The sequence below is a fragment of the Canis lupus genome, chromosome 28 (genome assembly GCF_003254725.2).
Source record: "Canis lupus dingo isolate Sandy chromosome 28, ASM325472v2, whole genome shotgun sequence".
Lineage (NCBI taxonomy): Eukaryota > Metazoa > Chordata > Mammalia > Carnivora > Canidae > Canis > Canis lupus.
Genome location: NC_064270.1, coordinates 9971251 through 9998531, shown reverse-complemented (window position 1 = coordinate 9998531; position 27281 = coordinate 9971251). Strand labels below are relative to the sequence as shown.

At 45.9% G+C, this 27281-nt stretch overlaps 1 protein-coding gene across 2 annotated transcripts in view; it reads left to right on the top strand.

Moving 5' to 3' along the window:
• TLL2 (tolloid like 2) overlaps nt 1-27281 on the top strand; it is a 122290-nt gene that overhangs the window by 16379 nt on the left and 78630 nt on the right. For both annotated transcript variants that reach the window (XM_025466750.3, XM_049103314.1), the window contains exon 2: nt 7882-7992. In XM_025466750.3, coding sequence (XP_025322535.1) covers nt 7882-7992 — 111 coding nt within the window. The remainder of the gene's footprint in view (nt 1-7881; nt 7993-27281) is intronic.

Sequence of the window (27281 nt, the reverse complement as noted above, 5' to 3'; positions counted from 1 at the left end):
TAAGCCGATTAACTTTTTACTAAAAAAAAAAAAAAAAAATCAAAAAAACCCCTCCCTGTTTGTTTGTACATATACTCCCTAGACAAAGATTCATAGAAAACTGCTTTAAACCTGTTAAATCCCTCTGTTGGAAACTTGAAGTGAACTAAATATATCCCTGGGTAGGATTCCCCTGTAACCGTCCCGCCTCAGGCCCTTGCGCCCTACCTCAGCCTGTTTGCTGGGAGGAATTCCCATGTCGGAATGCACCGTATTTAGTTCCTCTGATAATCTTGGCTCCTCTCTGGGAGACTCGTAAACGGAGCCTTAGTTCCATCCTTCCTGCATGGCCTGTCATGGGGATGACAAAGGGCAGGCCCTGAGTAGGTGGATGCGTATACTTCTCTAATAGAAATTGTAGAGAAATCAAACATTAGTGCTGGCGGGACCTCAGAGGGTGGACTCCACTGGTCTCCAGACTTGAGTGAAGCAGGAGTCACCTGTTGCGGGGGGGTGGCGGGACAGGGGCATGAGTTTAAAATGCATATTCCTGGGTCCTATCCCCAGAGATTCTGATTTTCATAGGTGTGGGCTGGGGACCTGGGGATTGTCACATCAACACTCTCCTCAGACATTTCAAACCAGGTGGTTTGTGGACCATGACTGGGAAGCACGGAGCTGGTTCAGTTGTCTCCTTGTATGCGTGAAGAAAGTGCCACCAAAGGCACTTTGGGACAAGTTATTTGTTCAATGTCACACACAGCATCCAAGCTCCCTCTTCCTCAATATAGATGCTGCCTGTGGCCCCACTCTGCTTTAACTTGGGCTGTCGTGTCCTGAGATGCAGCTCTATGGTGGAACATTAGTGATGAGGTCCGTATGAGGGAGGCTGACTGAGATATAAACTACCCCTTAGCTCAGGCCCAAGTTGTAAGTGTAGGTCTGAGGGCTAGGAAGTGGCCTGGTTGGTAGAGGGGAGGGGAGGTAAGGTAAGCGCACCTGCTGGAAGTCACTCCCATGAGGTAATAGATCCAGGTCTCTTTGGGTTTTGGGGTGAGCCCCAGGGTGGAGTAGGGCCTGCAGCCGGGGTAGACTGGAAGGTCAGAGGTATCCTTAGGCTGTGTCAGCCCTCCCTAGGAAACTGAGTCTTGAGGAGGGTGTGATGGGTGACAGAGGGTGATGGCAGAGTCAAGGGGTCTCCTTCTGATGGGCTGGGCTTCTGACTGGCTCCTGGGCTTCCCAGCTCTGCAGGCCCCAAGCCAAGGACCACATAACAGCCCCAGGATCCCCCCACCGGACTTTCAGGATCTTAGATGGGAAGGGGTGTTCAGGAGCCCCCCGGCAACCCGTCCTGCACTCTGTCCCCTCTCAGCACCCTTGCTGGGCTGTGCAGCCTCTGTCAGACCAGCAGCTCATCTGGAAGCAGGGCTCTTACCGCTGACCATGAGGTCAGCCCCCGCCTGGAGTCCCAGTTCGAGAAATGGGGTCCCGTGTGAGGCTGTGAACACAGCTCCAAGTTTAGAGCCAAAAGGTCTGATTTCAAGCCCCACCCACTTCTCACAGGTTGTAAACACCGCGGGCTAGTTGTTAACTCCCTAAGCCTTACTTTCCCCAATAAATGGAGCTAACGATCTTGCTCTGCCTTCCCCTGTGACTTCAACGGAGCGTACGTGCACTCACTTGCTCACTCATGAGCACGTTCTAAAGGCCCAGAACACGGCAGGCTCAAGCTTGGGGCTGGGTGAGTGGTGGGGAGGAGCGCATGTGCAGGAAGCTGTGAAGGGCTGTACAAAAAGTGAGGGGCTCCTTGTGACCAGCTCCACCGTGGGTGCTCTGATAGCTCCAGATTTTGTTCCTGGTGTCTGGGCCTTTCCACCCCCACCCCTACCCAGCTCCTCAGTTCCTGTGGCCTCACATCCTGCCTTGTTCTTGTTGTCATTGGTATGCCACATGAATGTGGAACCAGGCTCCCCTCATCAGATTTCCTCTGCTTCTGTACTGACACTGCCTTGCTGCTTCTCACCACGGGGCCTTTGCTCATGCTGCTCCTTTGGCCAGCATGCCCTTTCCTCCTGTTGTCCACTTGACAAGCTTCTGCTCACAAGTCATCTTCCCACACAAGTGTCACTCCCTCTGTGAGGCCTTTCCTGATTCTACCCCCAAGCCTAAACTAGTCCCTCCTCTGTAGGCTTCCCTCCCTCCCTTAGCAGCATGGATCCTTTCAGGACAACGATGGATGGCAATTGAGAGAGGACTTGAGAGGTGGCTTAGAGCAAATTGCCTAATAGCCTGAGCCTGCTTTTTTTCATCTGAAAAACCAGTGTGATATGTATTGCATGGAGTTGCCTTTGGCAGGGTCAGAGGAGCATAAAAGCTTGTCATCTGGCTGGCACTCAAGAATGATCAATCCCTTTCTCTTCAGTGTCTTGCTTCTGAGAGGAAGTGGCCTGGTTGGTACTAAAACATCAGATTTGGGGAAAAGGAGAGCTGATCCAAGATAAAGGGGGACGTGTTAGAAGGGCATGAGCTCTGTGACACTGGATGTGTGTGAGAAGAGGCCATTCAGGCATTAGTTGATGGGTTGGGCCCGAGGACCAGCAGGGCCCCTTCTAGGCCTCAGAGTCTGTAATTCCTGGTCAATTGCTGAGCAGTGCAACACTCTCCAAAAGGTGTTCCTTAGGACAGGATTCAGTGAAAAAAGATTCCAGGGCAAACCACATTGGGAAAGGCTGCATTCTCTTTCTCTTGGAGACTCATGATATTTGTCAGGGTTGTAAAGGCTCTGAGAAGTCCTGCAGTAAAGGAAAGCTATTTAATGCAACATTTCTTATTAGAATGTGGGACTTTGGGAAGAGTGGCTTGATCAGGGAGCATTCTGGCTTGGGAATCTGGGAGGCCTCGGTTAAGTTAAAACATCTGTGAAGCCTCTTCCTGATTGCATGACCTTGGCCAAGTCTTATCTCTGCTCTGGGCCTTTATTTGAGGTTGATGTATAGAATGCATTTGGCCTGGTACCCGACATAGAGGGCTATATGCTATATGCTATATTCCCATCTGCTGTAGATGGGAAAACACAAGCAGGGAAAGATCCTGGGTTGGGAGGCTTTCCCTGCAAGGCTGCCTCCTGGTCATCTTTCGCAGCCTTGAGGGTTATGCATACACATGGGATCTGTTGGGGAACATAAAAGAACTTTACACGTATGCATCACTGTTACTACAGTAGTGTGCTGGAGGTGGCTCTCACTTACAAGCCTATACTCCTTTTTCCAACACCACGTTCTGTGATCTTGAAATCAGCCACGGTGGGAGTGTTTACACCAGGACAATCAGCCAAATGCTACAAATCAGGGCTGTCTTCTCCCCTAGCCCCCTAGTCAATTGTTAATTATCAGCACATCACTGATTAGATATCATTAGAAAGTATTTCTTTGAAATTAGTGTCCTTTTATATTTGTAAATTTCTTATATAATAGTTTTAAAATTGTATCTGACTACTTTAAAGATTTCTATTTTTGATTTCTGAAAAGCATTTTCCCTCCTGTATGTCATAATCTATTCCTAACACAGTTCCTAGCCAGAGCTTCCTAACAAAACGCCACCACCTTGTGACAACCCCCTAAATTGCAGGTTGGAGTTCCAGTGGGGTCAGCCAAGACTGGAGCAGATGGCATTTTCACTGATGTACATTTTAGATGCTTCCTCTGGCCTATCCTTTCAAATTCTAGATTTCTGTGAAGAATTGCCCTGCTTGACTTCTTCGTTACAGCCATGACAGGTGTAACAGAGGTGCAGGGGAGCCTGTGCCTCCAGGGGCATGGTTGATTGAGGCAAAATCTCTGGTGCCTTTGGTCAGTGCTTCTCAGACTTTAGTATGCACATGCTCTCCCTGGGAATCTTGTTCACAATCAGCTTCTGATTCAACAGGTCTGGCATAGGCCTTGCGATCTTGTATTTCTATGGAGCTCTGAGACAACGGTGCTGCTGCTCGTTTGTGGCTTATACTTTGAGCAGCCAGGGTTGGTATGGGAAAGAGAAAATTTACCCCGGTGATAGGAATCCTCCCAGAACTTCTCTTAGGAGATTGCCATGGACCATGTTATGCCTTTTGGTAAGAATTCAATAGCTGTGTGTCTTGAATGCATAGACTTAGCTCATTTTATTCTAAATGTATTCATCCAATTTGTTGATTTTAAAATTTTAACATTTTTTTTTCTTATTTGGAGTTTATTTTGGTGTAGTGTAAGGCTCAAAGCCACCTTGATTTTTTTCTCAAATAGCTAATCCATTTGTCTCAACATAATTCATTGATTACTCCTCTTTCCACAAATTTGTGAGACCTCTTCATATATGAATTTTCTTATAAAGCCTAGGGATTGCTTCCAGACTATTCTATGTTATAGCTTTATAACATATTTTAATGTCCAATGAAGCCAGTCCATCTTTAATAATCTTTCTTGACTGTTATCACCTAATTATGCAGATGAACTTTAATATCACTTTGTCAATAATAAAAGCATTATTGGGATTTTCATTGAAGTATGTTAAGCCTACACATTATTCATTTCATTGAATACACATTGTTCATTCAGAAGAATGAACATTTCAGGAATGTAATATGTCTTTCTTTTGATGTCAGTCACTTTTTATAGCTTTTAGTAGAATTTATGTTCTTGACATAGTATCACATTTTTTGTATCAAGTGTATTCCTAGATATGTGTTGCTTTTAGTTGCTATTTTAAATATAATTTATTATTTTATTTTATATTATATCATATTATTTGTATTATATACAGTTTTATTTTATACTATTTATATTGTTTTCATATTACAGCCATTAGGCACATGTAGAAATTTAAATTTAAGTTAATTAAACCATAAAAATAAAACATAAAGTTCAGTTCCTCAGTTACACCAGCCACATTTCAAGTCTTCAGTAACCACATATAGGTATTGGGTACCATATTGAGGAGCTCTACCACCATTGCAGAAAGTTCTCTCGCACAAGAGACTTACACGGAGAGGTATTGTTGATCACTCATTTTTTCTTATGTGTTGCTATAGTATCTTATTTTATTTGGGAATACTTTTCAATTTTTTATTTTAGGCTTATAGGAAAAGCAGTTGTTTTATACCAGACTTGTGGTTTCTTTTCTGCCGTGATATTACTCTGATTCTCTTCCTAAAGGAAGGAGGGGGGAATGGCAAACACACTCCCTGAGGGATGCTCCTCTCACCCTTGCCCATGGCAGACATCGCTAATCGATCACAGCACTTTTTGATGTTCCTTGAACCATTGCTGTTTCCAAAACTTACCTCTTAGTTCCCTGCTCTTCTCTGGCTCCTGAGACAGAATAGGATGCAGTGGCAGGTCACGAGGTGTCTTCCCCATGTGTTCTGTCCCGGGGAGGGCTCTGATTCCATCTCCTCTGAGTACTTTTCCAATCATCTTTCCTCCGTGGCCCTCCATGGCTCCATTCAGGGAGGTCTGTCTTGTCTTTTCCATTATTCTTATTGGCATCTCTGAAGAGGACATCTTTTTCGGCTCACTTCCTTCCCCACAGAAGGTTGGAGGCCCAAGGATAATTTGGGGTCATTTTAAGTCTCAAACAGTTGCAGTCTCCTGCAGGCCATGCTAGTGGCTCTTCCCACACAATACTTTTCTAAAATGTTAGTCATCTTCCTGTTTGATTCAGCTATATTTGCCATGGCCACACCAGGATTGTTTTCTAGACATGCCTTTCAGGATTTAATTGCTGGCACCTGGCACTTGCTAGGCCTCTGTAAGGGAACCACACTTTTGGTTTCTTGTCCTTCCCCGTTCCTCTCCCACTGAAAGAATGTACTGGGCACCATCTTGATTGGTTCTTGCTATAAAATTGAGGGTTTTTCCCCCCTTACACAGAGTTCCTGAGGTATAATTTACATATTGTATTATTCACCCATTGTAAGTGTACAATTTGATTTTAGTAGATTCATAGTTGTGCAGCCATTGCCACACTTAAGTTATAGAACATTTCCACCACCTGGAGAAGTTCCCTCATGCTCCTAATAGTCAAATCTCAGTCTTGCCCCCAATTCTAGGATTCATTAATCTTCATAGCTCTATAAATTACCCTTTTTTAGACATTTAATATAAATGGAATTATGTAATATGTAGTTTTTTGCATCTAGCTTCTTTCACTTAGCATGTTTTTGAGCTTCATACGCGTTGTAGCATGTGTCAGTAATTTGTTCTTTTTAATTGCTAAATAGTTTACCATTTTATAGATATACCACATTTTATTTATGTGTTCAGCAGCTGATAGGCATTTATGTTGTTTTCAAGTTTGGGGCTATTATGAATAAGGTTGCTATAAACTTTTGCGTTTATGTCTTTGTTTGGACATATGTTTTCATTTCTCTTGGGAAGATTCCCTAGGAGTGAAATTGCTGGGTCTTATGATAAGATTATGTATAAGTTTTTAGGAAACTGCCAAATGATTTTCCATATATAATATATCATCTTATCTTCCAAGTAGCAATGGATGAAGTTTCCCATTTCTCCATACCGCAAAGCTAAGTTTTAATTAGCCTTTGTTACTCAAAGGCCCTTTCAGTTTTTCTTTTATTGCTTAGTGATGAAATATGTTGGCTCTTCTTGAATTTCTGGACTCTCTCTCTATTCATTTTCATTCCCACTATAAATTGCCCAATTCTCTATAAAACCCTTTTCTTTCTTTCTTCCTTTCTTCCTTTTTAAAAAAGATTTTATTTATTTATTCATGAGAGACACAGAGAAAGAGGCAGAGACATAGGCAGAGGGAGAAGCAGGCTTCCTCCGGGGATCCTGATGCAGGACTTGATCCCAGGACCCCAGGATCACGACCTGGGCCAAAGGCAGATGCTCAACCACTGAGCCCCCCAGGAGCCCCCCTCTTCTTTCTTGTAGTACCTTATCAAACACAGCTAATAGCAACCAAGGCATGCCATTAATATTCTGACTCTCAATCTTTTCACTAAAAACCCATAGCTCAGTTCAGTTTATCATCTGCCTTCCTAGTGAATGCCGGCCAATGTTTTTACCAGGTACCTCATTACTGCATAACATATATCACCTCCTTCCAGGCTTTAGTAACAGTTTCCTTGACATCCACTGCCTTACCCAAGCACAATGGATTTTTATTATAATAGCACGCTACTTCTGTTAGCAATTTCTGTATTCATTAGGATAAAAAGGTTGTGTTCTAGTAATGAATAGACCCAAATCTCAGATACTTGTAAAAATTGCAGTTTTTATTCTTCCCATTCATACTACATATCCATCCTGACCAACAGCACCTCTACTCCACATCATATTTACCCTAGAACTCAGGGTGATAGAGTCACCCCTATCTGGAACATTGCTTGTCTTTGGGAAAGGGAGAAGAGGACTGTGACTTGCAGTAACTCATGCAGTAACTTTTAAAGCTTTCTCTCACATTTTTTTATCAGAGCAGGTGAAGTGGCCAATCCTGACATATTTATGGGGCAAAGAAATATAATCTTCCTACAGGGAAGGGCAACAAAGATTGTGCACAACAGTATCATTTATCACATTATGCTTTTCTTTTATATTCTGAGAACCCTGGAGAAGAAAGAAACAGCTGTCTCTATGTGGTGGTTTTGCCCAGAGCCACTCACAGCTAGAGTAAGACAGGGTACCCTTTCAAAATACCTTACAGACCTAGGCCTTTGAAATTCATGGTGATTGGCTCCCACCTGATACACAGAATTGTTATATGCCATTCTTCTGTCTCAACCAGCCCTATGTGTTAGATTCAGGGAGAGATTTGATTGGATGGACTGTCATTTCTAGAGTTTGCTACCCAACATCTAATGTCCTCTGGGGGCATTAATAAATCCATTTTTTTTCTTATCTCCAGCTGTCTTTTGGGGAGATATTGCCTTAGATGAAGAGGACCTGAAGTTATTTCACATTGACAAAGCCAGAGACTGGATCAAGCAGTCAGTAGAGGAAGGGGGACATAGCACAGGTAAGTAATGTGTCCCCTGTTTTCCTTTCTCTGGGGAGAAGGGTCAGGGGCTCTGGCATATGTGAACAGACATCAGTATATGACCTGTCAGTCCCATGCCCACCTGTCTGTTGAAAACCAGAGCGGGCACTCTTTCTGCATGGCAGGTTGTGGAGCTGGAGCCTCCAGATTTGCTGATCTTTGTAGGAAAATCTCCATTTGCTTCTTTATCTGAAGGCTCAGGCTCCAGCTCAAGAGGGTTCAGACTTGATCAAGCTCAGTGTGGGTTCTCAGGACTTTGGCCTTGGGGTGGGTCCAGCACTTCCCGGACTGGGCCAGTTAGGGCATGTCTGTTGATGATGCTAATAATGCTTAGCACTGGGAGAAATGTTTGCCTGTGGTTTGCTGTGCACTTGTTTTGCAGATGAACCAGGCAACATGATGGGGCTTCAGACTTTGATTACTCTTCTTCCTCCTTTGCCTCCTCCTGGGGGGTGGGAGGATAGTATTGGGACTAGTCTCTTGAGTTCTCACCTGCCCTGCTCACTGGGCTCAGATGCCTCAGCTCTGGGGAATCCCCCTTCTTAGAAACACAGGGGGGCTGCACCATGAGGCTGATGGGCTGGTGTAGCTCACCATGGCCCGCTATTTGGTGACCAGGAGTCATGTGTGCCTGATGCTACACTGTCTCTGCTACCTGCAGCCTCTCCTCCCACCCTCTTTTCTTTCTTTTGAGACTTTTAAAAACATATTCTAGTAAGAATACAAGAGATTTACTCTCAACAAATTTTTTAAGTACACAAATAGTATTATAAACTATGGGCTCAGTGTGGTATAGCAGATCTCCAGAACTTGTTCATCTCATATAACTGAAGCTTTGTACCATTTTTTTGGCCACCTGTCATGGCCAAGTGCAGTGCTGGACAAAGAGGAGTAAGATGGGACCTCTGCCTTTAGGGAGACCATACATGCCAGGCAGACAAGGGTTAGACCTGGACAATCTCTCTGACGTCTCTAAGGTTCAGTTTTCCTATCTGCAAAATGGAGATGAAGCCATCACTCACTCCACAAGGGGTTGGGGGGATCAAGTCCCAGGATAATAGGCTAGCCTGGTGCCTGGCACATAGCAAGTTCTCAGGTAATGGCAGATATTATCGCTGAGGTGCTCCCAGTCTAGTGGAATGAGACTGACAGGTGAATAGATAAACCGCAATTCCTCAGGGCAAGTGCTGTAATGACCAAGAGAAGTGGGAAGAGAGAAGAATGAGGGGAAGAAGCCAAGAAAGGCATTGTGGGAATGGGCACTCTTGCATTGTGTCTTGAGGATGAGTATGAGTTCTTGAAGTCAAAGAATTGAGAAAAGACATTTCAGGCAGTGGGGAAGCCACATGGGGAGAGTGACAGGGCCTGTCTTTACTTGGGGAATAGCAGTAAGGTGCGCATCACTGGAGGGTGGCTCCTTGGGGTAGGCTGTGGTAGAGATGCATCTGCAGAGGTTGGCAGGGGAAGATGGTGAGGGTGCCTGTTGGAGGGGTGGGTGGGAATGTGCCCAGAGTAAGGGGCAACTCCCATGGCTCATGAGGAATATGAGTAGCTCCAGGGACCACGCCAAGTCCAAGCTCCCCGAGATGCTGGGGGATGAGGGGAGAGCAAGGGGACAAAGGTTGTCAGGAGGTCAGAGGGACCTTGCTGTCAGGAGTTGGGAAGAAGGACGAACAATTTAGCACTTTAGAGCTTCTTTTTGGTGTCTGGTTCTATAACTAAGTTCTTAGGAGTTTTGAGGCCTCTCATGTATGGTTTGAATTGTCTGTTCGAATTATAAATGGATTTTTACAAACCAAGTTATTTTTCACACCAATATATATGACCTTAATTGAGCTCTAACAAAAGGAAGCATCTCTTCATAGTTCTACTGTGCCACCTAACCAGTTCTTACCTAGAGGCCTAGAGAAGTTAACCTGATTGTAATCTCTGTGTGGTTAAATTTTTAAAACTTTTCTTTTTTGCAATATTACTTAAACATTGTAAGCTTCGCATATCTTAAATATACAAGATTATAGAACTTTTACATATGTCCACATAAATACCACCCAGACCAAGATGTGAAACATTTCCAGAACCATAGACACTCCCGCATGGCCTCGCCCAATCAGTTCCCATCCCACAGCTGCCACTAGTCTGGCCGCTGTCACAGACTCGTTCTACCTGCATAAACAGAATCACACAGCATGTCTTGTTTGCCTGATTTCACCCAGCCTTTTGACCTTGTTAAGGGAAGTACTTCGTTCTCTCTCATTGTGTGGTATTCTCTTGTGTGACTGAATGCTCATGTAGTCATCCTTCTATTGAGTTCACGGTCTTGGGCTATGATTAATCAAGCTGCTGCTGACATTCTTATACATGTCTTTTGGTGAATACAAGCACTCGTTTCCACTGGGCAATTAGAACTGGGATTGATGGGTCATAGGCTACATAAGGTCAGCCTTAGTAGTTACTGTTTTCCAAAGTGGTTGTACAGGTTTACATTCCATGTGGGTGCATAGTGATTTGGAAGGCAGGAGCAGTGACCATGCAAGATCCAATGAGGACTTCTGGGGCTTGGTCTTCCTGACTTGGGGACCCTTCTCACATATTCTAGGCTAGCACAGCAGTTAGTTGGCACTAATCCACCAACACAAATGTTCAGGGTCACCCCTATCAGTGATCCTTGTGTCGTCCCTGGGGTGCTTCCATGCCACAGCATGGAGGCCCAGCCTTAGCAAATGTGAGTGGGAGACCCCAGAGAGAGGCTGGGAAGTGGCCGGCCACCATGCCAGCAGTTGGCCAGCTCCTGGAGAGCTGTCTGCCCAGAAGATTGCCTCAGGATGCTGCAGCAAAGGGAAGCCCAGCAGCCCTGCCTGCGCCTCCCTCACGGCACTCCCCTAAGGCCAACATAGTCAGCCTCTGGTCTAAGAACTTGAGTAGTCTCTTTTCTTCCTCACTGTGAACTCAGAGAGGGCTGAGTCCACATCATATTTGTCTTTGGATCCTTTGGAGGTGGCCCAGTCCTTTATACCTACAAGGCATTGGCCAACATGTATAGAGAGTAAGAAGGAAGGGGTTGGCAGAGACTGGAAGACCCTGGAACCATCTCCTATAGGCCTAAGAGATCAAGAGCTCCAACAGGGATTTGCTTCTAGAAGGGTGGTGAAAGCACTGGTTGTCATGGGCTTTAGGATCAGACTGTCTGGGTTTGGATTCTTGATCTGGGCCTCAGTTTCTTCATCTATCAAATGGGAACAGTAGTGTTTTAAGGACAGAAAGAATGTATATAAAGTGCTTACCACAGTGCCTGGCTAATAAAAACTTCTCAATAAATAGCAACTCTGACACCTCCTCATTAGGAGTAGTAGCAGTATTTGCAGAAAGCACAGTGGCCTGGGAAGGTTTAGGCTAAAGTGGAGAGTGGGGGAGATTTGCTATGTGCTGGAGGGAACATTGGCAGCTTGCGTCTGAGGCCTTTGAAACACGTACCTAACTGGTGTTTCCTCCTTCCGAAGCTTGGAATTTTTTTTTTCCTTTGGTATGCTCTTATGGCAAAGTGATTTTTATCCTGATCACTTTTCTCTGTGGGCCAGTAGTACTTCACAACTATCTAGCATAGTTATTTTATTTTCAGAATGGGAATTTTTAAAATTGTTTTTGCTGATTAAACTAATACTGCCAGTTTTTGTTTTTTGTTTTTAAAGTCCAATAGCTCAAAATTGTAGAAAGTAAAAATCTCTAGTTTTCCCAGCCCCAGGGTTCCGTGTCATTATCTGTTTGCTGGATTCCTTCCAGCCTCACTGGGCTCAGGCTGTGTGCACACAGAGATTTTTAAAACATAGAAGGGATTTTGCTCAACACCCTCTTGTGCAACCTGCATTTCAGTTAATACCACTGCATAGACATCTTTTCATGCAGTACATTATGGGCTAGCACATCTAATGTACAACTCTGCCATAATTCGTCAAACCAATCCCATACAGATGGGCATGAAGAGCGTTTCCCTTTTCTTCCTGTAATTCTTCCCAGTTAGAAACAATGGTGTTGTGAGCAACTTTGTGCATCGATCCTTAAACATTTGCTTTGATTAAAAAAAAAAGTATTTTTAAATTTAGGTTTTCATTTCCTTTTTTTTTTTTAATTTAATTTATTTATTCATGAGAGACACACACACACAGAGAGGCAGAGACACAGGCAAAGGGAGAAGCAGGCTCCATGCAGGGAGCCCAATATGCGACTCAATCCCAGGTCTCCAGGATCACGCCCTGGGCCAAAGGCAGGTGCTAAACCGCTGAGCCACCTGGGCTGCCCTAGGTTTTTATTTCTTTTTTTTTTTTTTAATATTTTATTTATTTATTTATGATAGTCATACAGAGAGAGAGAGAGAGGCAGAGACACAGGCAGAGGGAGAAGCAGGCTCCATGCACCGGGAGCCCGACGTGGGATTCGATCCCGGGTCTCCAGGATCGCGCCCTGGGCCAAAGGCAGGCGCCAAACCGCTGCGCCACCCAGGGATCCCTAGGTTTTTATTTCTAAGCTTTGGTTAGTGCCCCTGTGTTTTAGGGGAGGGAAGGAGGTTCAAGGGGAGGGGCTGCTAAATCCCTGGGAGGGAGGGCTTATAGGGGGTGGGGTTCAGAATCCTGCAGTGTAGCCCCAGAAGCCTTCTTTCCCTGGTTCATCCTGTGAGTTTGGAGCTGCTTTCTTGGCTGCAGAATGACACAATATCATTGCCCTCGAGGTAACCAAGGTGGCTTCCTTCCATAGGTGTTCCCAATGTGTTAAATTCAGTGAGCGGCAGAACCAAGACTAGAACCAGGTGTCCCAGCTCCCAGGCCACGTGTCCTCCACTGGACCAGCCTGTCCGCCATGTTGCCAGTTAGAAGAAACAGAGTACAGCAGAGGTGCGTGTAATCGTTCCTTTGCCATCACCTGGAAGGTGCCTCTCTGGGCCAAATGATGAGCAGAGGCCTTGTGCCTGGGTTGCTTTATGCGCCCACTCAGGGTGCTGCATTGGCCACAGAAAAAAGCTGCTGAGACCCCCAGCAGGGAGCACCCTTGCCGTTCACTTAGAGGAATCAGTCTCCCTGCCTCTAGTCCTCCTTCCCCATCGTGATTCCAGGTCATCTTCCTGGCCCTGACCTTGCAGCCACTGTAGTGGGTTGCATAATGTCCCCCCAGACTCATTTCTACCGGGACTTCAGAATGTGACCTTATTTGAAAATAGAGGATTTGCAGATGTAATTAGTTAAGGGTCTTGAAATGGGACCTCAGTCCAGTAATGGACTTTAACAGGAGAGCACGCAGACACAGAGGCCGCGTGAGGAGGGCGGCAGAGACTGGAGTGAAACATCTAAGAGCCTGGAAATGCCCAGGATTGCCTGAGCCACTCATGGTTAGCAAGGGATGAGGAAGCCTCCTTCTCTAGAGCCTTCGGAGGGAGCATGGCTCTGCCAACACCTTGATTTCCGACCGCTAGCCCCCAGAACTGGAAGAGAATGAATTTCGGTTGCTTCAAGCCACCCACTTTGTGGGAGTTTGTTACAGTGGTCTGGGGAGACTGACAAGACAGCTATTTTCCTTAAAACCCTCCGTGGTTCCCTATCACTTGGCAGAAACATTCCTGAGTCTGACCTTGGTCTGAACTGTGCACACTCTGTCTACAACCTGCATATCCAGTCCCCTTCCCTCTCCTTGTCCTCCAGCCAAACATAATGACATTGTGTCTGTACAAGCCCTGAGTTTCCCTCCTTTCAGCCTTCTGTTCCAGCTACACCCTTTGCTCTAAGTCCTTATTCTGCAGAGAAAGAAGTGAAAGCCCAGGGAAAGCCAGTGACTCCTCCAGGGCCCTACAACAGGTGTGCTTTCATGAGACAACTTACTTAGCACGGCTGCCAGCTTGGAAGGCACCTGTGTCGACAGCGCTGTGAAAATTAGCCTCTCGTTGTGCATGGGGTAGAAAGAGCTCTATTTTCTCCCCATTTTCAGACTGCTCTATGCCCCTGCCATGGGAGCTGCCAGAGGAAGTGGCAGCAGCATTTTGGATATGTGCGGGGCAAGGAGGCAAGAGTGCATTCTTCGGGGAGAGAAAGTCCTTCTGTGTGCATTTTATTTGCAGAGAGAAGAATGGGAGCTCTGAGCAGCCATGGGCCAAGCTGTTCTATGAATGGGACCCTTGAATTAACATTGCAGAGTTTCCTAAAGCTGCTAATCGGATTAGCTGTGTAGTGAAGGAAGTACTTAGCGGGACACACACACAGACACACACGCAGGCACACACACTCTCCGACCGTCTTGCATCTTCTTCGATGAGATGGTGCAGAGCCTCATAGCCCTGTTTCTGAGTTCCGAGACACCACTCCTGCTAAGCACACAAGGTGGAGGGCAATGTGCCTGATGCTTGGGACTTTTGTTTATTAGTACCTCCCCTGAAGAGTCCAGGAAGCCAGTGTTGCACATTCTCATCTTTGCAAATGTCTGGAAACCTCGAGAGGAAGTCTCGCCTTGTGGTTACCTCCATCCGGATAATGGATCTGATTTCTTGGGCTTTGTAATGAGGGCTTGGAAAGAGGAAATGGTTGTGATGATTTACTGGCTCTGATGGAAGCTGACGGCCTTGCCTTGTCTATTCTGAGCCACTGGGTCACATCCAGCTCTATTTAAGAAACCAACCTTCCTCTGAATCCTCAGTTCCTTAACTCCTGCCATCTATGTGAGTGTCTGCATAAGCCCAGTGGTTTGGGCCCCTGCATTCAAAAGAATGAAATAGCAGGAGTGAGAGACGTAGGTTTGGATACCTTGCCTCCCCTCTCTGGGCCTCCTCTCGGAATCATGAGGGTCCTTCCACCTGGTAGACTCGTCAGCTCCTAGAGTTCCTTTTCTTACATGGAACACATGTAATTGTCACCTCCTGTTCCCATTGAATATCCACATCCTCATTTTTTTTTCAAGCCAGTTAGCGCTCTGGATTTGAACTCCAGTGTTTCAGGCTTGAGAAAATAGGAGACTCAATGGTCATTGAGCACTGAGGGACAAAATTTAGGCATACAAGGCTAACACATGCCCATGAGGGACCCACAGGTACTATGAGGGTTTCTGGGCTTACCATCCAAGGTTTGAAGCTCTAAAAGGAGACCCCCCAAAAAGTAAATAAATAAATAAATAAATAAATAAATAAATAAATAAAAGGAGACCCAACATGTCTCTGCTTCCAACACATATTTAGCTTTAGAGACTCTTGAGAGTGTTTGTGAGTGGGGTTGTTTTAAGCAGCCCCATTGACAGGCTGTGATTTTCAGTCTCCATTCCTGTGGAGACATTTCCTAAACTTTGGGGACATGGCTTTACTAATTCATCAGTTTTCTTCAGTGGAGGTGGGAGTGTCCAGATAAGAAGTAGGGCTGTGGTAGCTCCCTGTGACATTTTGTAGAAGGGACAATGTCCTGAGTTATGAATGAATGCCAGATTGGTTGGATTCAAGTCTGTCCTCTAGCATCACACAATGCCACATGCCATTTTAGCAAAATCTGGTGGCCTCTGCTGCTGGAGCTACTGATTTAGAAAGCTGGAGAGGAGCAAGACGCTGTCAGGGAGCAATCTTCCTCAACCTTTCCACCATCTCCTCAAGGGCTTTGGAGGAGCAGGTGCCTGGAGAATAAGGTCTTGGTGACTTCCTTTCTCTAAGTACATTGTACTTTGACATTTCAGGTTCATAGACCCCTTTGAGAGTTTGATGAATGTTATGAGCACTTCTCTGGGAAAAAAGTACAAACACACACACACAATTTTGCTTGGAATTTCAAGAGATTTAACTACTTCATGAATCCCAAGTTATGAAACTCTGTTGGAGATGCTCTTCTTGTGTGGACATCCCTGGCCTTGCAGACTGCAATGTAGAAAGCCTTGGATGGTGGAGTCAGGTGGGCCTGGGTTGCCTCTCTGGCTCTGTGTTGATTAGCCGGGGTCTTAGGGTGACTCGATCCTTATCGATAAAATGAGATATTAATGCCTATCTTGCAGGGGGGACTGAAAAGTGTGATAGGTAAAGCACTCATGCCAGGGTCTGACACCTGATAGGGGCCCGATAAGTAATTGCTACCATGGCTGCCCCTATGCTGGCTCTTCCTCTGTCTTCTCTTCTCTATGGCCCACCTCTGTGTCTCAAACTCCACATGCCCCATATGCCCTAGAATTCTTTTACATCACTGTATGTACTCAGCAGCACCTTCCCGGGGTCTCTGGAGCTGGGCTGACAGCACTGTGATCTATGCAGATTGTTGAGTGCAGACCCCATCCACCCATGGGACATCTCTGCCAATTCCCTAGCCTTCCCTGGTCCTCCTGAGTCAAACTCTAGAATCACAAAGTTGACCAGAGAGAGATCTGAAAATGGCTTAGATGCTGGTTCTTCTCTGATAGCAGCAACAAAAAGCATAATACTAACCAGCTTTTGCTGTATTCTGTGTGTCTTACAGACTCTAACACATGATCACATTCAAACCTCACTCGATGGTTCTATGTGGTTGGTATAGACACAAAGGCAAATGTTCAGAGAGGCATGTGACTAACTCTAATACAACGAATTACTGGTAGAGCCAAGATGAGGACTTACCTGTCATGTCAAAGGCCCTACTTTGAGCCTCTACACTCCATTGCTTCTAGAAATAGCTGCTGGCATCACCACTGACGCTGTCCCTTTGAGCCAGGGAAACTTGGTCTCCCCATCAGCACCCTTGAGGGGTGATGGGAAAAGATGAGGAAGAGTTCCCTGTGCTATTGGGGCTTCACCTCATCATGCCCTCTGTTGTCTCAGGTCACATTCAGAGTGTGCCCTGCCGCATCCCTCAGCCTGTCCCAGCTGTGACTCGTCTTTGGTCTTGGCTTGTTCTCTTTTGTTCCAGCATCAGGCTACGCATGTGAAAGATGCCAGACAAATGCTGTGGTCTGTGGACGGGGCTATGAGCCTCAGGAGTGCTTGGTGGCCTCCCTGCTTCCCTGCTCTCTCTGCTCCCCCAAGAGGTCAGTTGAGGTTAGGTTTGTTTGCTTGAATGTGGGATGCATTTGAATGTGGATGCCAGCAATGAAAGAATTGCTTAGAGGGTGGTGCCTTCAGGCCCAGTCACCTTGCAGGAAGTGTCTGAAAAGGGCATCCTTAAGCCAAGTGGCCAATAGCTAATCTCTACTGGGCCCTTAGATTCCCAGATGGAAAATGTGGTCCTTATGTCATTTCCATGCCAGAGAAGGAGTACCAGCATTCCTGCTCACTTCTCCAGGGTTCCTTTCATCCCTTCTCCCCTCAGACCTGCAGCCCTCTCCCCCAGCTGACTGCTCCAATCATCCCTGCCCTCCTGTGATAATTCTCCTTGGCTCCCGTGGTGTAGAACTTGATCTTTACTTGCTGAACTCCTACTCTGATATATATCTGCTTCACAGCTCTGCTGACCCCCTGACACCAACTTTCCCTCCCTCCCTCCTTCCTCCAAGTATCAGGTGCTAATGGGGGACCTCATCTGTGCTCAGCACCAAGGATACCCACTTTCTCTTCTGCTATTGGAGAGATGGAGTTTTAATGATGGATATGGTTATGGTCATATTTTGGGGTATGGGAGGAATGGTGCAACCTGGGATCAAAAGCCCCTGCTGGTGTGGGGTAGCCCCCAACTTCCTAGAGGAGGCATGCTCCAGCAGGCAGAACTCACACTCAGAGGGAGGGCCCCAGGTGACAGCTGTCATCCAAACAGGAGTTGGTGTTGGGGATCTAGCCTGGGGCACTGCCAGGGGGCAGAGAAGGGCCACCAGGAGGACAAGAGCTGAGACTTAGGCAAATAGCATCAGAAGGACCTTTAGTAGAACTCACGGGAAGTTCCAGTTTTGAGCTGCAAGCTTGGGAGAACAAGGCAAAGACCCCTATTCCTTCTGGGGGTATGGGTAGTAGGGAGGACAATAAGCTGGAGATTTGGCCTGAAAGAATAAAATGAAGACAAGGGTCAGAAATTAGGCAGGAGCACACAGATCCAAATCAGGTTAAAGGTGAAGTGCTGCTGTGACCCTCCCGTGTTGAACCTAAACTGCCTATATCCCCCTTGACCTAAGACATGGCTGGCCAGTGTCAGGGCAGGCTGAGCCCATAGACCGCCGCTGGCAGCAGAGAGGGGAGGGGGACAGTGGGGCAAGGCCTGGCAGCCAATCTGCCCATAAAGTCTTCAATTTAGTAAGTGATTTGAGATGATAAAGAGGCATCTGATAAAATACATCTGTTCTTTGGGAAAGAAAAAGACAATGCAACATAAGGATTCTATCATCTCTTTCCCTGGGGCCTCATTCAGAGGCTGATTTATACGTTGGATTAAAGCCAGAGTTCGCTGTGAACTTGAAGTGTTGGGAAAAGTAAATTCACCTTTAGGTTGATTTTTGTTATGACTGCCTTTCCCAGAATTTGGGGACACTGGGCAGGAAGTCCACTTGGAGCCACAATGGGGTGCAGAGCTGGGTAATGGGGAGCGATGACCACCCTCAGGCATTCATCCAGGGAGCCGCAATTCTGGGCACCTCATAGACCTCAAATCTGGAAGACTGAGTCAAAATTGGGAGATTTAGCTTGAGAAGGAGGACAAATAAGATTTAGTACCTGGCATTGTAGACAAAATTCTGTTTCAACTTCCAGAATCCCACTCAAGATAGCTCAAGTAAAGAATTCACTTAAGAATATATTCAGGGCCACCGACAGGCAGAAGAGAAGAGCCAGTCTTTTGGGGATTGGACTAGGAGAAAGGAGCAAAGCGGGCGTCTCTTCTCAGAGGGCCATAAAGTGCCTCATTTTTGCTTTTGCTTCTTCTTGCATATGACCCATTGTGGCCACCATGCCTGAGTTCCCATCATGATCTTCAACTGGAATGACTCCACTTGATGCCTGCAGCGCCTCCCTATGTAGGGTACTGTGGAAGTCCTAAGAGCGGAAGGAATCTGAGAGTATAAAGTGAGCTAACCAGAGGGTTGACAACAGAGTCCCAGGGAGGTAGATGGAGGAAACAAAGTTATGATGGAAGGAGGTGGGTCTGTGACTGTGGCTCCAGAGAATAATGAATGGTGGTCTCTTTTGGGTTAACTTGGTCTTGGGGCCAAGCCTGATAACCTTACACCCACTTTGCCATTTCTGTTATTTCCATAGGAAAATGTTTTATGAGTTCCCATCAGCATCTTAACACATGGGATTTGGGAACACAGCCTCACGAGAGCTGGGGGCCCCTTCTATCATTGAGGACCCAATCATTGCCCCTTGGTTTTGGCTAACAGAAAGGTGTGCCTTACCTTCCCGGACATCATTCTTTGGTTTTTCTTAATCTCGATAATTTTTCACTGCCCTTTAACTGTGTATATTTTTGTTTGTATTTATTGAATGAAATTCTGTGTTACCTGTTTTTAACTTAAAGAATAGTTCTCTAGGGGACTCCTGGGTGGTTCAGCAGTTCAGCGCCTGCCTTTGGCCCAGGGCATGATCCTGGGGTCCCGGGATCGAGTCCCACATCGGGCTCCCGGCTTGGAGCCTGCTTCTCCCTCTGCCTGTGTCTCTGCCTCTCTCTCTCTCTCTCTCTCTCTCTCCTTCTCTCTCTATCATGAATAATAAATAAAATCTTGGGATCCCTGGGTGGTGCAGCGGTTTGGCGCCTGCCTTTGGCCCAGGGCGCGATCCTGGAGACCTGGGATCGAATCCCACGTCGGGCTCCCGGTGCATGGAGCCTGCTTCTCCCTCTGCCTATGTCTCTGCCTCTCTTTCTCTCTCTGTGACTATCATAAATAAATAAATAAAAAAAACTTAAAATAAATAAATAAATAAAATCTTAAAAAAAAAAAGAATAGTTCTCTAAAGCAGAATGAAATGATGTAAGTCATACTTAAGACTTGCTTACTTATGCCAATCAAATGTTCTAGTATCAGTGGCCTAGGTATAAAAAAAACAATTTCTCACCTTGACTTAAGAGAACCCTATGGTGAATCCTTTTTGACAAAAGAAAGGATGCTTTTATTTTTTTTATTTTTTATTTTTTAAGAAAGGATGCTTTTATCCAGTAAGTAATTACCCCCTAAATATTTTAAGCTTAGTATTTTTCGTTTTCTTAAAATTATGCCTCTTTGCTTTTGTATTTCTTGGCCTCTTCTAGATATGTATATATTTTGTTATAGCTGGAAACTGACCTCTGTCACAAATGCATTTTCTACTCAAGTATTTTCTTCTTGAACATGATAACGAACTCAGTTGTTTTTGGACAAAACCAGTGCCACAGCCCTTCACAGTTAGCCACTGCATGACAGCTTGGCCATCACTTCACGGAACTTCACTTTTCTTATCAAAAAATGAGAGGTTGAGCTCTATGCTTCCTGAGGGCCAAGAGTGATTCTCCTGGTTCTTTTGTCAACAATAATCCAGAAATGTATGGAGACTAAACATGTAGTTTCTGCTGCATGCACAGCTAATTAGAGAACCACAGTATCTTTGGCTCTTCCTTCATTTGATAACTCATGGGACTTCAGAGTGTTCTGCTCAAATTGTATCTAACCTGAGACCCTCCATTGGGCTCCCATAGGTGTTGGCAGGAATCTGGCTGTGGCCTCTTTTTGTTCTGTCTTTTTTTTTTTTTAATTTTTATTTATTTATGATAGTCACAGAGAGAGAGAGAGAGAGAGAGAGAGGGAGGGAGAGGCAGAGACATAGGCAGAGGGAGAAGCAGGCTCCATGCACCTGGAGCCCGATGTGGGATTCGATCCCGGGTCTCCAGGATCGTGCCCTGGGCCAAAGGCAGGCGCCAAACCGTTGCGCCACCCAGGGATCCCTTGTTCTGTCTTAGAAAACAACAACAAACAACAATGGACAGGAGAAAGTTAAGAGAGCTGAGACTGCCTCCCACAGCAAAGCCCCTGAGCACCAGTGACAAACGGGCTGGAGCTAGAGAGCTGGAGAAGCAGCTTGAGGGGCAGCAGGTGGTCCTGCCTGTGTGTTTGAGATGAGACTCTTCTTCCATCGTGCTAACCTGTGACTGATGTACAGGATGGTCAGAGCAAAGTCACATTTCTTCTGGGGGCTGTTTCCATAGAGGTCTGCAGATCATTATTTCCTTGGTTTCCAAGGAGGCTCAGAGAGAGGAGGTGATGAAGAGTTGCCAGTAGAATCTCCTCCTGTGTTCTGGTCATCTTATTTCTCTTCAGTGTCCTTTAATGAGGTTGTTTGCCCACAGACAGTGAGAGAAAGGCCCCAGCTGACCTTGGCACTGAGCCTCTAACTCCCTTCTGCTACTTCTTGCTTTCTGCCTCCCAGGTTTTCTGCTACCCTCCGTACCCCAAGACCTGAGATGCCATGGTCCAGGGGAAGGAGCTCTTGTCTTCTCTGACATTGGCACCCACTAAAGGCATGGCTTTCCCATTTAATCTGCTGCCCAGAGGTCCTAAGCGGTCAGCCCACCAGCCAAATCTGGTCTGCAGATGTGTTTTGTTTGTTTTGTAGTGCTCACATTTTTAAACTCGCTGCCAACATTTGAAAAAATCAGATTTCCAATAAAAATCCGGAACTCTGGCCCCTCTTGGAAAGTTGGGGGATCTGGCCATGCCGGTCCAGCATTTCCATGAGGCAACAATCCATGCAGTTGCATAAGGATGGGCCAAACTCCGGAGCACGCGCTCTACGGTTTGTCACAGGCCCTGCTCCCCCTAATTGTCTCTCAGCCAGCCTCTCGCACTCTGATGTATTACTTGCCTGGCCCACCAGCTCTGGTGTCTGAGTTTGCGCACTGGGCCCGGGGGTAAAGGATACCATCCTTGGGCCCTACATCTGGTCCCATGGCACTGGCCACACCTCTTCTCTCTTCTCCATCAAGGAGGGTTCCAGAGCTTCAACTGTTGCCTAGAAATCTGAAAGAAGATCCCTCTTCTGGAGGCTCTTTTCTTGAACGTTCAGTGTTTGGCACCTCCTGGCAATACAGCATGCCATGTCCGGGGCTCTGCTTGGCACCGGGGAAAAATACAGAAAAAGGCAGATGGAACATGCTCAGTGTCTTAGAGGGGGCATTTTATGGCTCAGCAAATGCACTGACATCAGACAGAACAGGTTCTTTGTGCCCTTGTGAATCAGTGGGATGGGACCATTGGTAGATATGAACCTCTTTGAAGCAAAAGGGGCCATATACTTCACTGACATTTACTACCACCCAGAAAAACCCTAATCACCTTACCTATGTTACCTCTCTTTACCTATGTTATCTCTTAAAGGTGGAGCCATTGCTTTGCAGTTCTCCTTGAACCAGGCCTTTCTACCCAGAAAGGTCAGACAAAGACAGGCCATGGAACTCTGTGGTCCTTTCTGCTTCTCTCCTCCCGTAGGAGGAGTGAGAATCCTCCCGCAGTAGCGGAGTGAGAATCCTACCCCTCGAGGCTTAGGTAACCCTTTCTTCAGTTTTCACTTCCTTCTCTGTTCTTGTCACATCATATAGGACAGAGCCACAAGGCAAAGACTGAGTGCTGGGGGCTAGACCCTCCCAGCTCTACTGTGTACCAGCTGGTGACTACAAATCAAGTGCTTTACCTCATCAAACCTTGGTTTCCTCATCTGTAAAATGGGGACACAATAACCATACCTCACCCTACACAGGTGCAGTGAATATTGGCTGGAATAATATATGCAAACATTAGCCTTTCCAGTTCAGTCTAACTCAGATGAGTGTATTTGTTAAGTGTGTGTCCTGAACACTGCACAGGGGAAATATACAGGGTACTGTCTCTACCCAAGGAGTTAAGTGTCTTGTTAGGGATAATGGACTTGGTTCACAAATAGTTATACTGTGGGCATGGTATGATGGGGCCCAGGAGCTCCTTGAGAGGAAGGACTGGATCTGGTCTGGTTTTCTCTCTCTGGCCCCTGGTATAATGCCTGGCACAGAGAGGTGCCCCATAAGAGCTTGTTGAATGAGGGAACAAATGAATGAATGAGCCATGAGTGAGGTGTAAATGAAGCACAGAAGAGGGGGTTGCCTTTACCTTCATGGAGGAATTAGAGCTAGGCCTTGAAGGATTTTGACTAGGGTTGTAGCTGGAAGGGTTGTGCATTGTAGGTGGAAGGCAGAGCTTGAATACAGTCACGGAGAGGGAGGTTGGCATTGAGAACCAAGAGGTTCAGGGTGGCTGGCAGGGGGTGGAACATGGAGGGGGCGGGGGGAGAGAAGATGGAAGGATGCATTGGGATCACATTCTGGTGGGACTTGGGCTGAGGCCCTAGGGCTCTCCCCCCGTAGGTTGACCTCTTCCCCACCCCAGGGCCCACAAAGTCTTTACCCCTCACCATCTGCCTTTCCCTCAAACTGCCACCCCTTCTCTGGGAAGCCCCCACACACCCATAGCTCTTCCTTTTCTCCCAGGCTGGGCAGTGAGCTCTGTGAACTATCATCTGTCTGTATGCTGCCAGTGCCCAGGTTCCTGTGATGTTCACCAAAGTTGCTGAGTAAACCACTCTTCACAAAGGCAAAATTCTATTTCCTCCAGACTCAGCATGTTACCATTAATGTCATTATTTTGTGACTCAAATAGTTGGAAAATGATACCTCATTTTGCTTTTATTTTCATTTCTCAGGGTTTCATTCATTCAGCCATTCTATAAAGTTACCTACCAGTTAGATTTTTTTTCTTCTATGACGTGTTCACCAACTTTCTTTATCCAATGCCTATGGGATACAGAGTTTTTCTCAATGATTTGCATGAGCTATTTGGATAATATGGATAGTACTCATGGTTACCTTCAATGCAGACATTTCCCCGTCTCGGTGATTTGTTTCCAGTTTGGGGGATTGTCTTTCTGATACACAAATGTTCTAAAGTTTTTGAAGTTGAGTGTGTCAAACCAAATTTTCTTATGCTGCTGAACTTGTAACATTTTTCCTACTGTAGCTTTGAGAAATAACCTGTTTTCTCTAATGTTTTCCTATGGTTTGTTTGTTTACACTCTTTCAATCCATTTGGGTTTTCTTTGAAGGTAGGTTGATACCCCTCCCCCTAATTTCTGAATAATAATCTCAACACTGTCTACTGCATATTCTTTCTGATGGTTTGGTGATGTGTCCTTTATCAGGTAGTGTGTGTTTTTATCACATAGTGTTAGTATTGGCACCTGTGTGTCTTGTCATGTCAGTTTCTTCATGTGTTTAATATTTGGTGGGCTGTATCCTTCCTCATCACCCGTGCTCTGGGTTTTTTAGAAATATCTTCAATAATCTCACTAGTTCATTCTTCTAGGTGAGTCTATGGATCACTTTTCTACAAAAATCTAAGAGAATCTTCTTAGAATTTGGATCATGGATATGTTAAAGCTGTAACTTCCTTTGGAGAAACTGACACAGTTACATTTTTTACTCATTCCATCCAGGAACATGGAGTGTTTCTTCTTCACTTACTGTTATCTTTACAAATTACAATAAAATGTATAAATCTCCCAGTGCAGTTATACACATTTCCTGTTAAAGTTACCCCAAGTTTCTTATGTTGACCATTCTGATGGGTTGTCTGAAACATTTCTTTCCACTGGCATATTTCAGCATGATGACTGTGAAAGGGAGTGCTTTTATCACATATCAGGGCAGACTTGGGCTTTCCTCCACCCCCTCTTTTTGCCAGCTGTACACTGAACATACCAGCTTTAGGTATGCCATCATCTAAGGAGCTCACCTGAGCACCCTCCTCTCCATCACAATGGTCTACCCACTTCACGATGTCATCACTTCTTGATTGGAGTCCAACCTCAACGTCCACTGGGTTCCCTTGCCTCCCTCCTTTCCTGCTTGCCAGGCCCATCCCACACCTGGAGACACATCATCTAAGAAGATGGAGTTTGTGTTTTAGAGGGTGTCATGGAGGCAGGCAGTTAACATGCAAGCACATAATAAACAAGATCATTGCTGATAATGCTCACTGAACCCTGAAGGGAACAAATGGGGACTGAGAAGTTTCTTCCAGAATCTTCCTTTTATGCATTCAGCTTGTAAGTCCAAATTTTGGCCCTCAGCATCTGAGGGAAGGATTTAATTGGTGTTCCATCATGCTCCTTGGTTCTTGCTGCCCCACCGTCAGCTGTGAATACTGTGGGTCTAAATTTCTACCCCCATGCCTCTCTAGTGCTCCCACACCTGACCACTGCCTGCTTTAGAAACAGACCTCTTCAGAAGCTTCTAGAAACCTATGTGTGGGAGAAGCCCCAAGTTGCCCCATATTATAAAGTTTGTCAGTGGAGGCAAAGGGGCCTGGGATTGCCTCTGGGTCTTGCCTCTTACTAGCTTTGTGACTGAGGGTGAGTTATTTAGAGTCAATAGAGATAGTAGTAATCATAGTAACAGCTAACTGAGTGCTGGTTTGGGGCGAGGTATTGTTCTATGCCTTGCATGTATTATTTCTCTTAATCTTCATAACAACCCATGAGGTGAATCCTCTTCTCATTTTATGGATGAGGAATCTGAAAGAGAAAGAGGTTAAGTGACTTGTTTAATTTCACACAGCTAGTAAGTGAAGTAAAGGCTAAATCCTAAGCACTCTGACCTTGGAGCCTGCGCTGTAGGTCCACCTTGCAAACCACCTGATTTGGCTGAACCTGGGTAAACAGAGATCAGGTAGGTGGTAGGTAGGCTGTTATATTCATGCTCCCTGACAGACCTCACCTGGCACAGTCATTCCCTAGTACCATCCTCTCTCTCCCTCAGTGACTCTAGCCTTGGGTGTGTGATTTGCTTTGGCCAGTAGAAGACTAGAGAGCATGGTGTAAGCAGAAGCTTTTACAAACCACTGGCACTTTGGGATTCATCATTTTGGAATGCTGCCTCTTGGAAGCATCTGCTGATAGGAAGCCCAACAGAGCCATGCTGTTAGGAAGCCCAAGAGAGGCCACATGGAAGACAGCCAAGGCCCCAGACATACGGCTCCACGTGAGCCATTGTGGTCATCCCTCAGCCATTTGAGCTATCCCAGCTAAGGCCTCAGACACTGTGGAGCACAAGCCAGTGCCATTTGTTCTGTGCCCCAGTTCCTGGCCCACAGAATCAGAAGCAGGAATAAAATGGTTATTTTAAACCACTCTATGGAGAGGGATAATTTGCTATGCAGCAATAAGTGATGGAAACAGCCAAGGTCAGGCGGGTGTGAAAGATGTGAGCCATGTGTATGAGAGTACCTAGAGTCCAGGCTCAGGAGAGGCTTGAAGCCAGGTGAGCAAAAGGTAGGTATTACTTCAAGATCACATCTAAGCAAAAGGTCTGGCATAGTTGTAACAACAATCAGGGACCAGGAAAAATGCAGGTGCAGGCATTCAGGATAGGTGGAAGGTCCAACACCAAGCAAAATGGATGTCTGGCTGGAGGCTCTGGGAAGAGAGCACTCAAATCATCATGGTTAAGAAGCCTCCCCAGGACTCCTGGGTGGCTCAGCTTTGGCTCAGGGTGTGATCCTGGGGCCCCGGGATAAAGTCCCATATCGGGCTCTTCACAGGGAGCCTGCTTCTCCCTCTGCTATGTCTCCACCTCTCTCAGTGCCTCTCATGAATAAATAAATAAAATATTAAAAAAAAAAAAGAAGCCTCCCATGAGCTTCCTCCTGGAGTGGGAGCAAATTCTGAAGCCTCATCAGTCAATGGCTGGACATAGGTGGGAGCCAGGTAACTGGCTGGAGAAGAGAGGGCTGGACCTGGGAATCGCCTACCCCAAACTGTCTGAGAGATGATTCTGACAGGCCCTCTCACTTCTCAGCCATGAGTTTTCCCGCCTTCCATCTTGCTGAGATGTGGACTCATTACTTTTTCTTTCCATGGTCAGAACAGAAAAGCAGAAAAAACAACTAGACCACAACTTCTCCCTCTGCAGAAACATGACTATATTTCTTGCTTTCCCAGTGGAGAAAGGTTTTCCTGGCAGTTGCTTGTGTGTGGGTGTGCATATGTGGACGTACGTGGGTGCACGTGTGCACGACAAAGTGCAGAGCACATGTTCATAGGCATTTGTGTGCTATACTATAGGTTGTCTTTTAGAAAATCCCTTTATTTCCTGATTATAAAAGTGATCACAATTTAGAAATTACAAAAAATATATAAGAAAATGAAATTCACCCAAAAATCACCAGCCAGAGATCATGATGATGAGTATTGTGGGTATTTCCACCCAGGCTCCCCACCCCCCATCTTTTTTGCGTGTGCTTTTTCAAAAAGAATGGGATCATAGCCGGTTCTATTGGAATCACCCTGGGCATTATTTCTTTATCTGTTTTTTGACTCACAATAC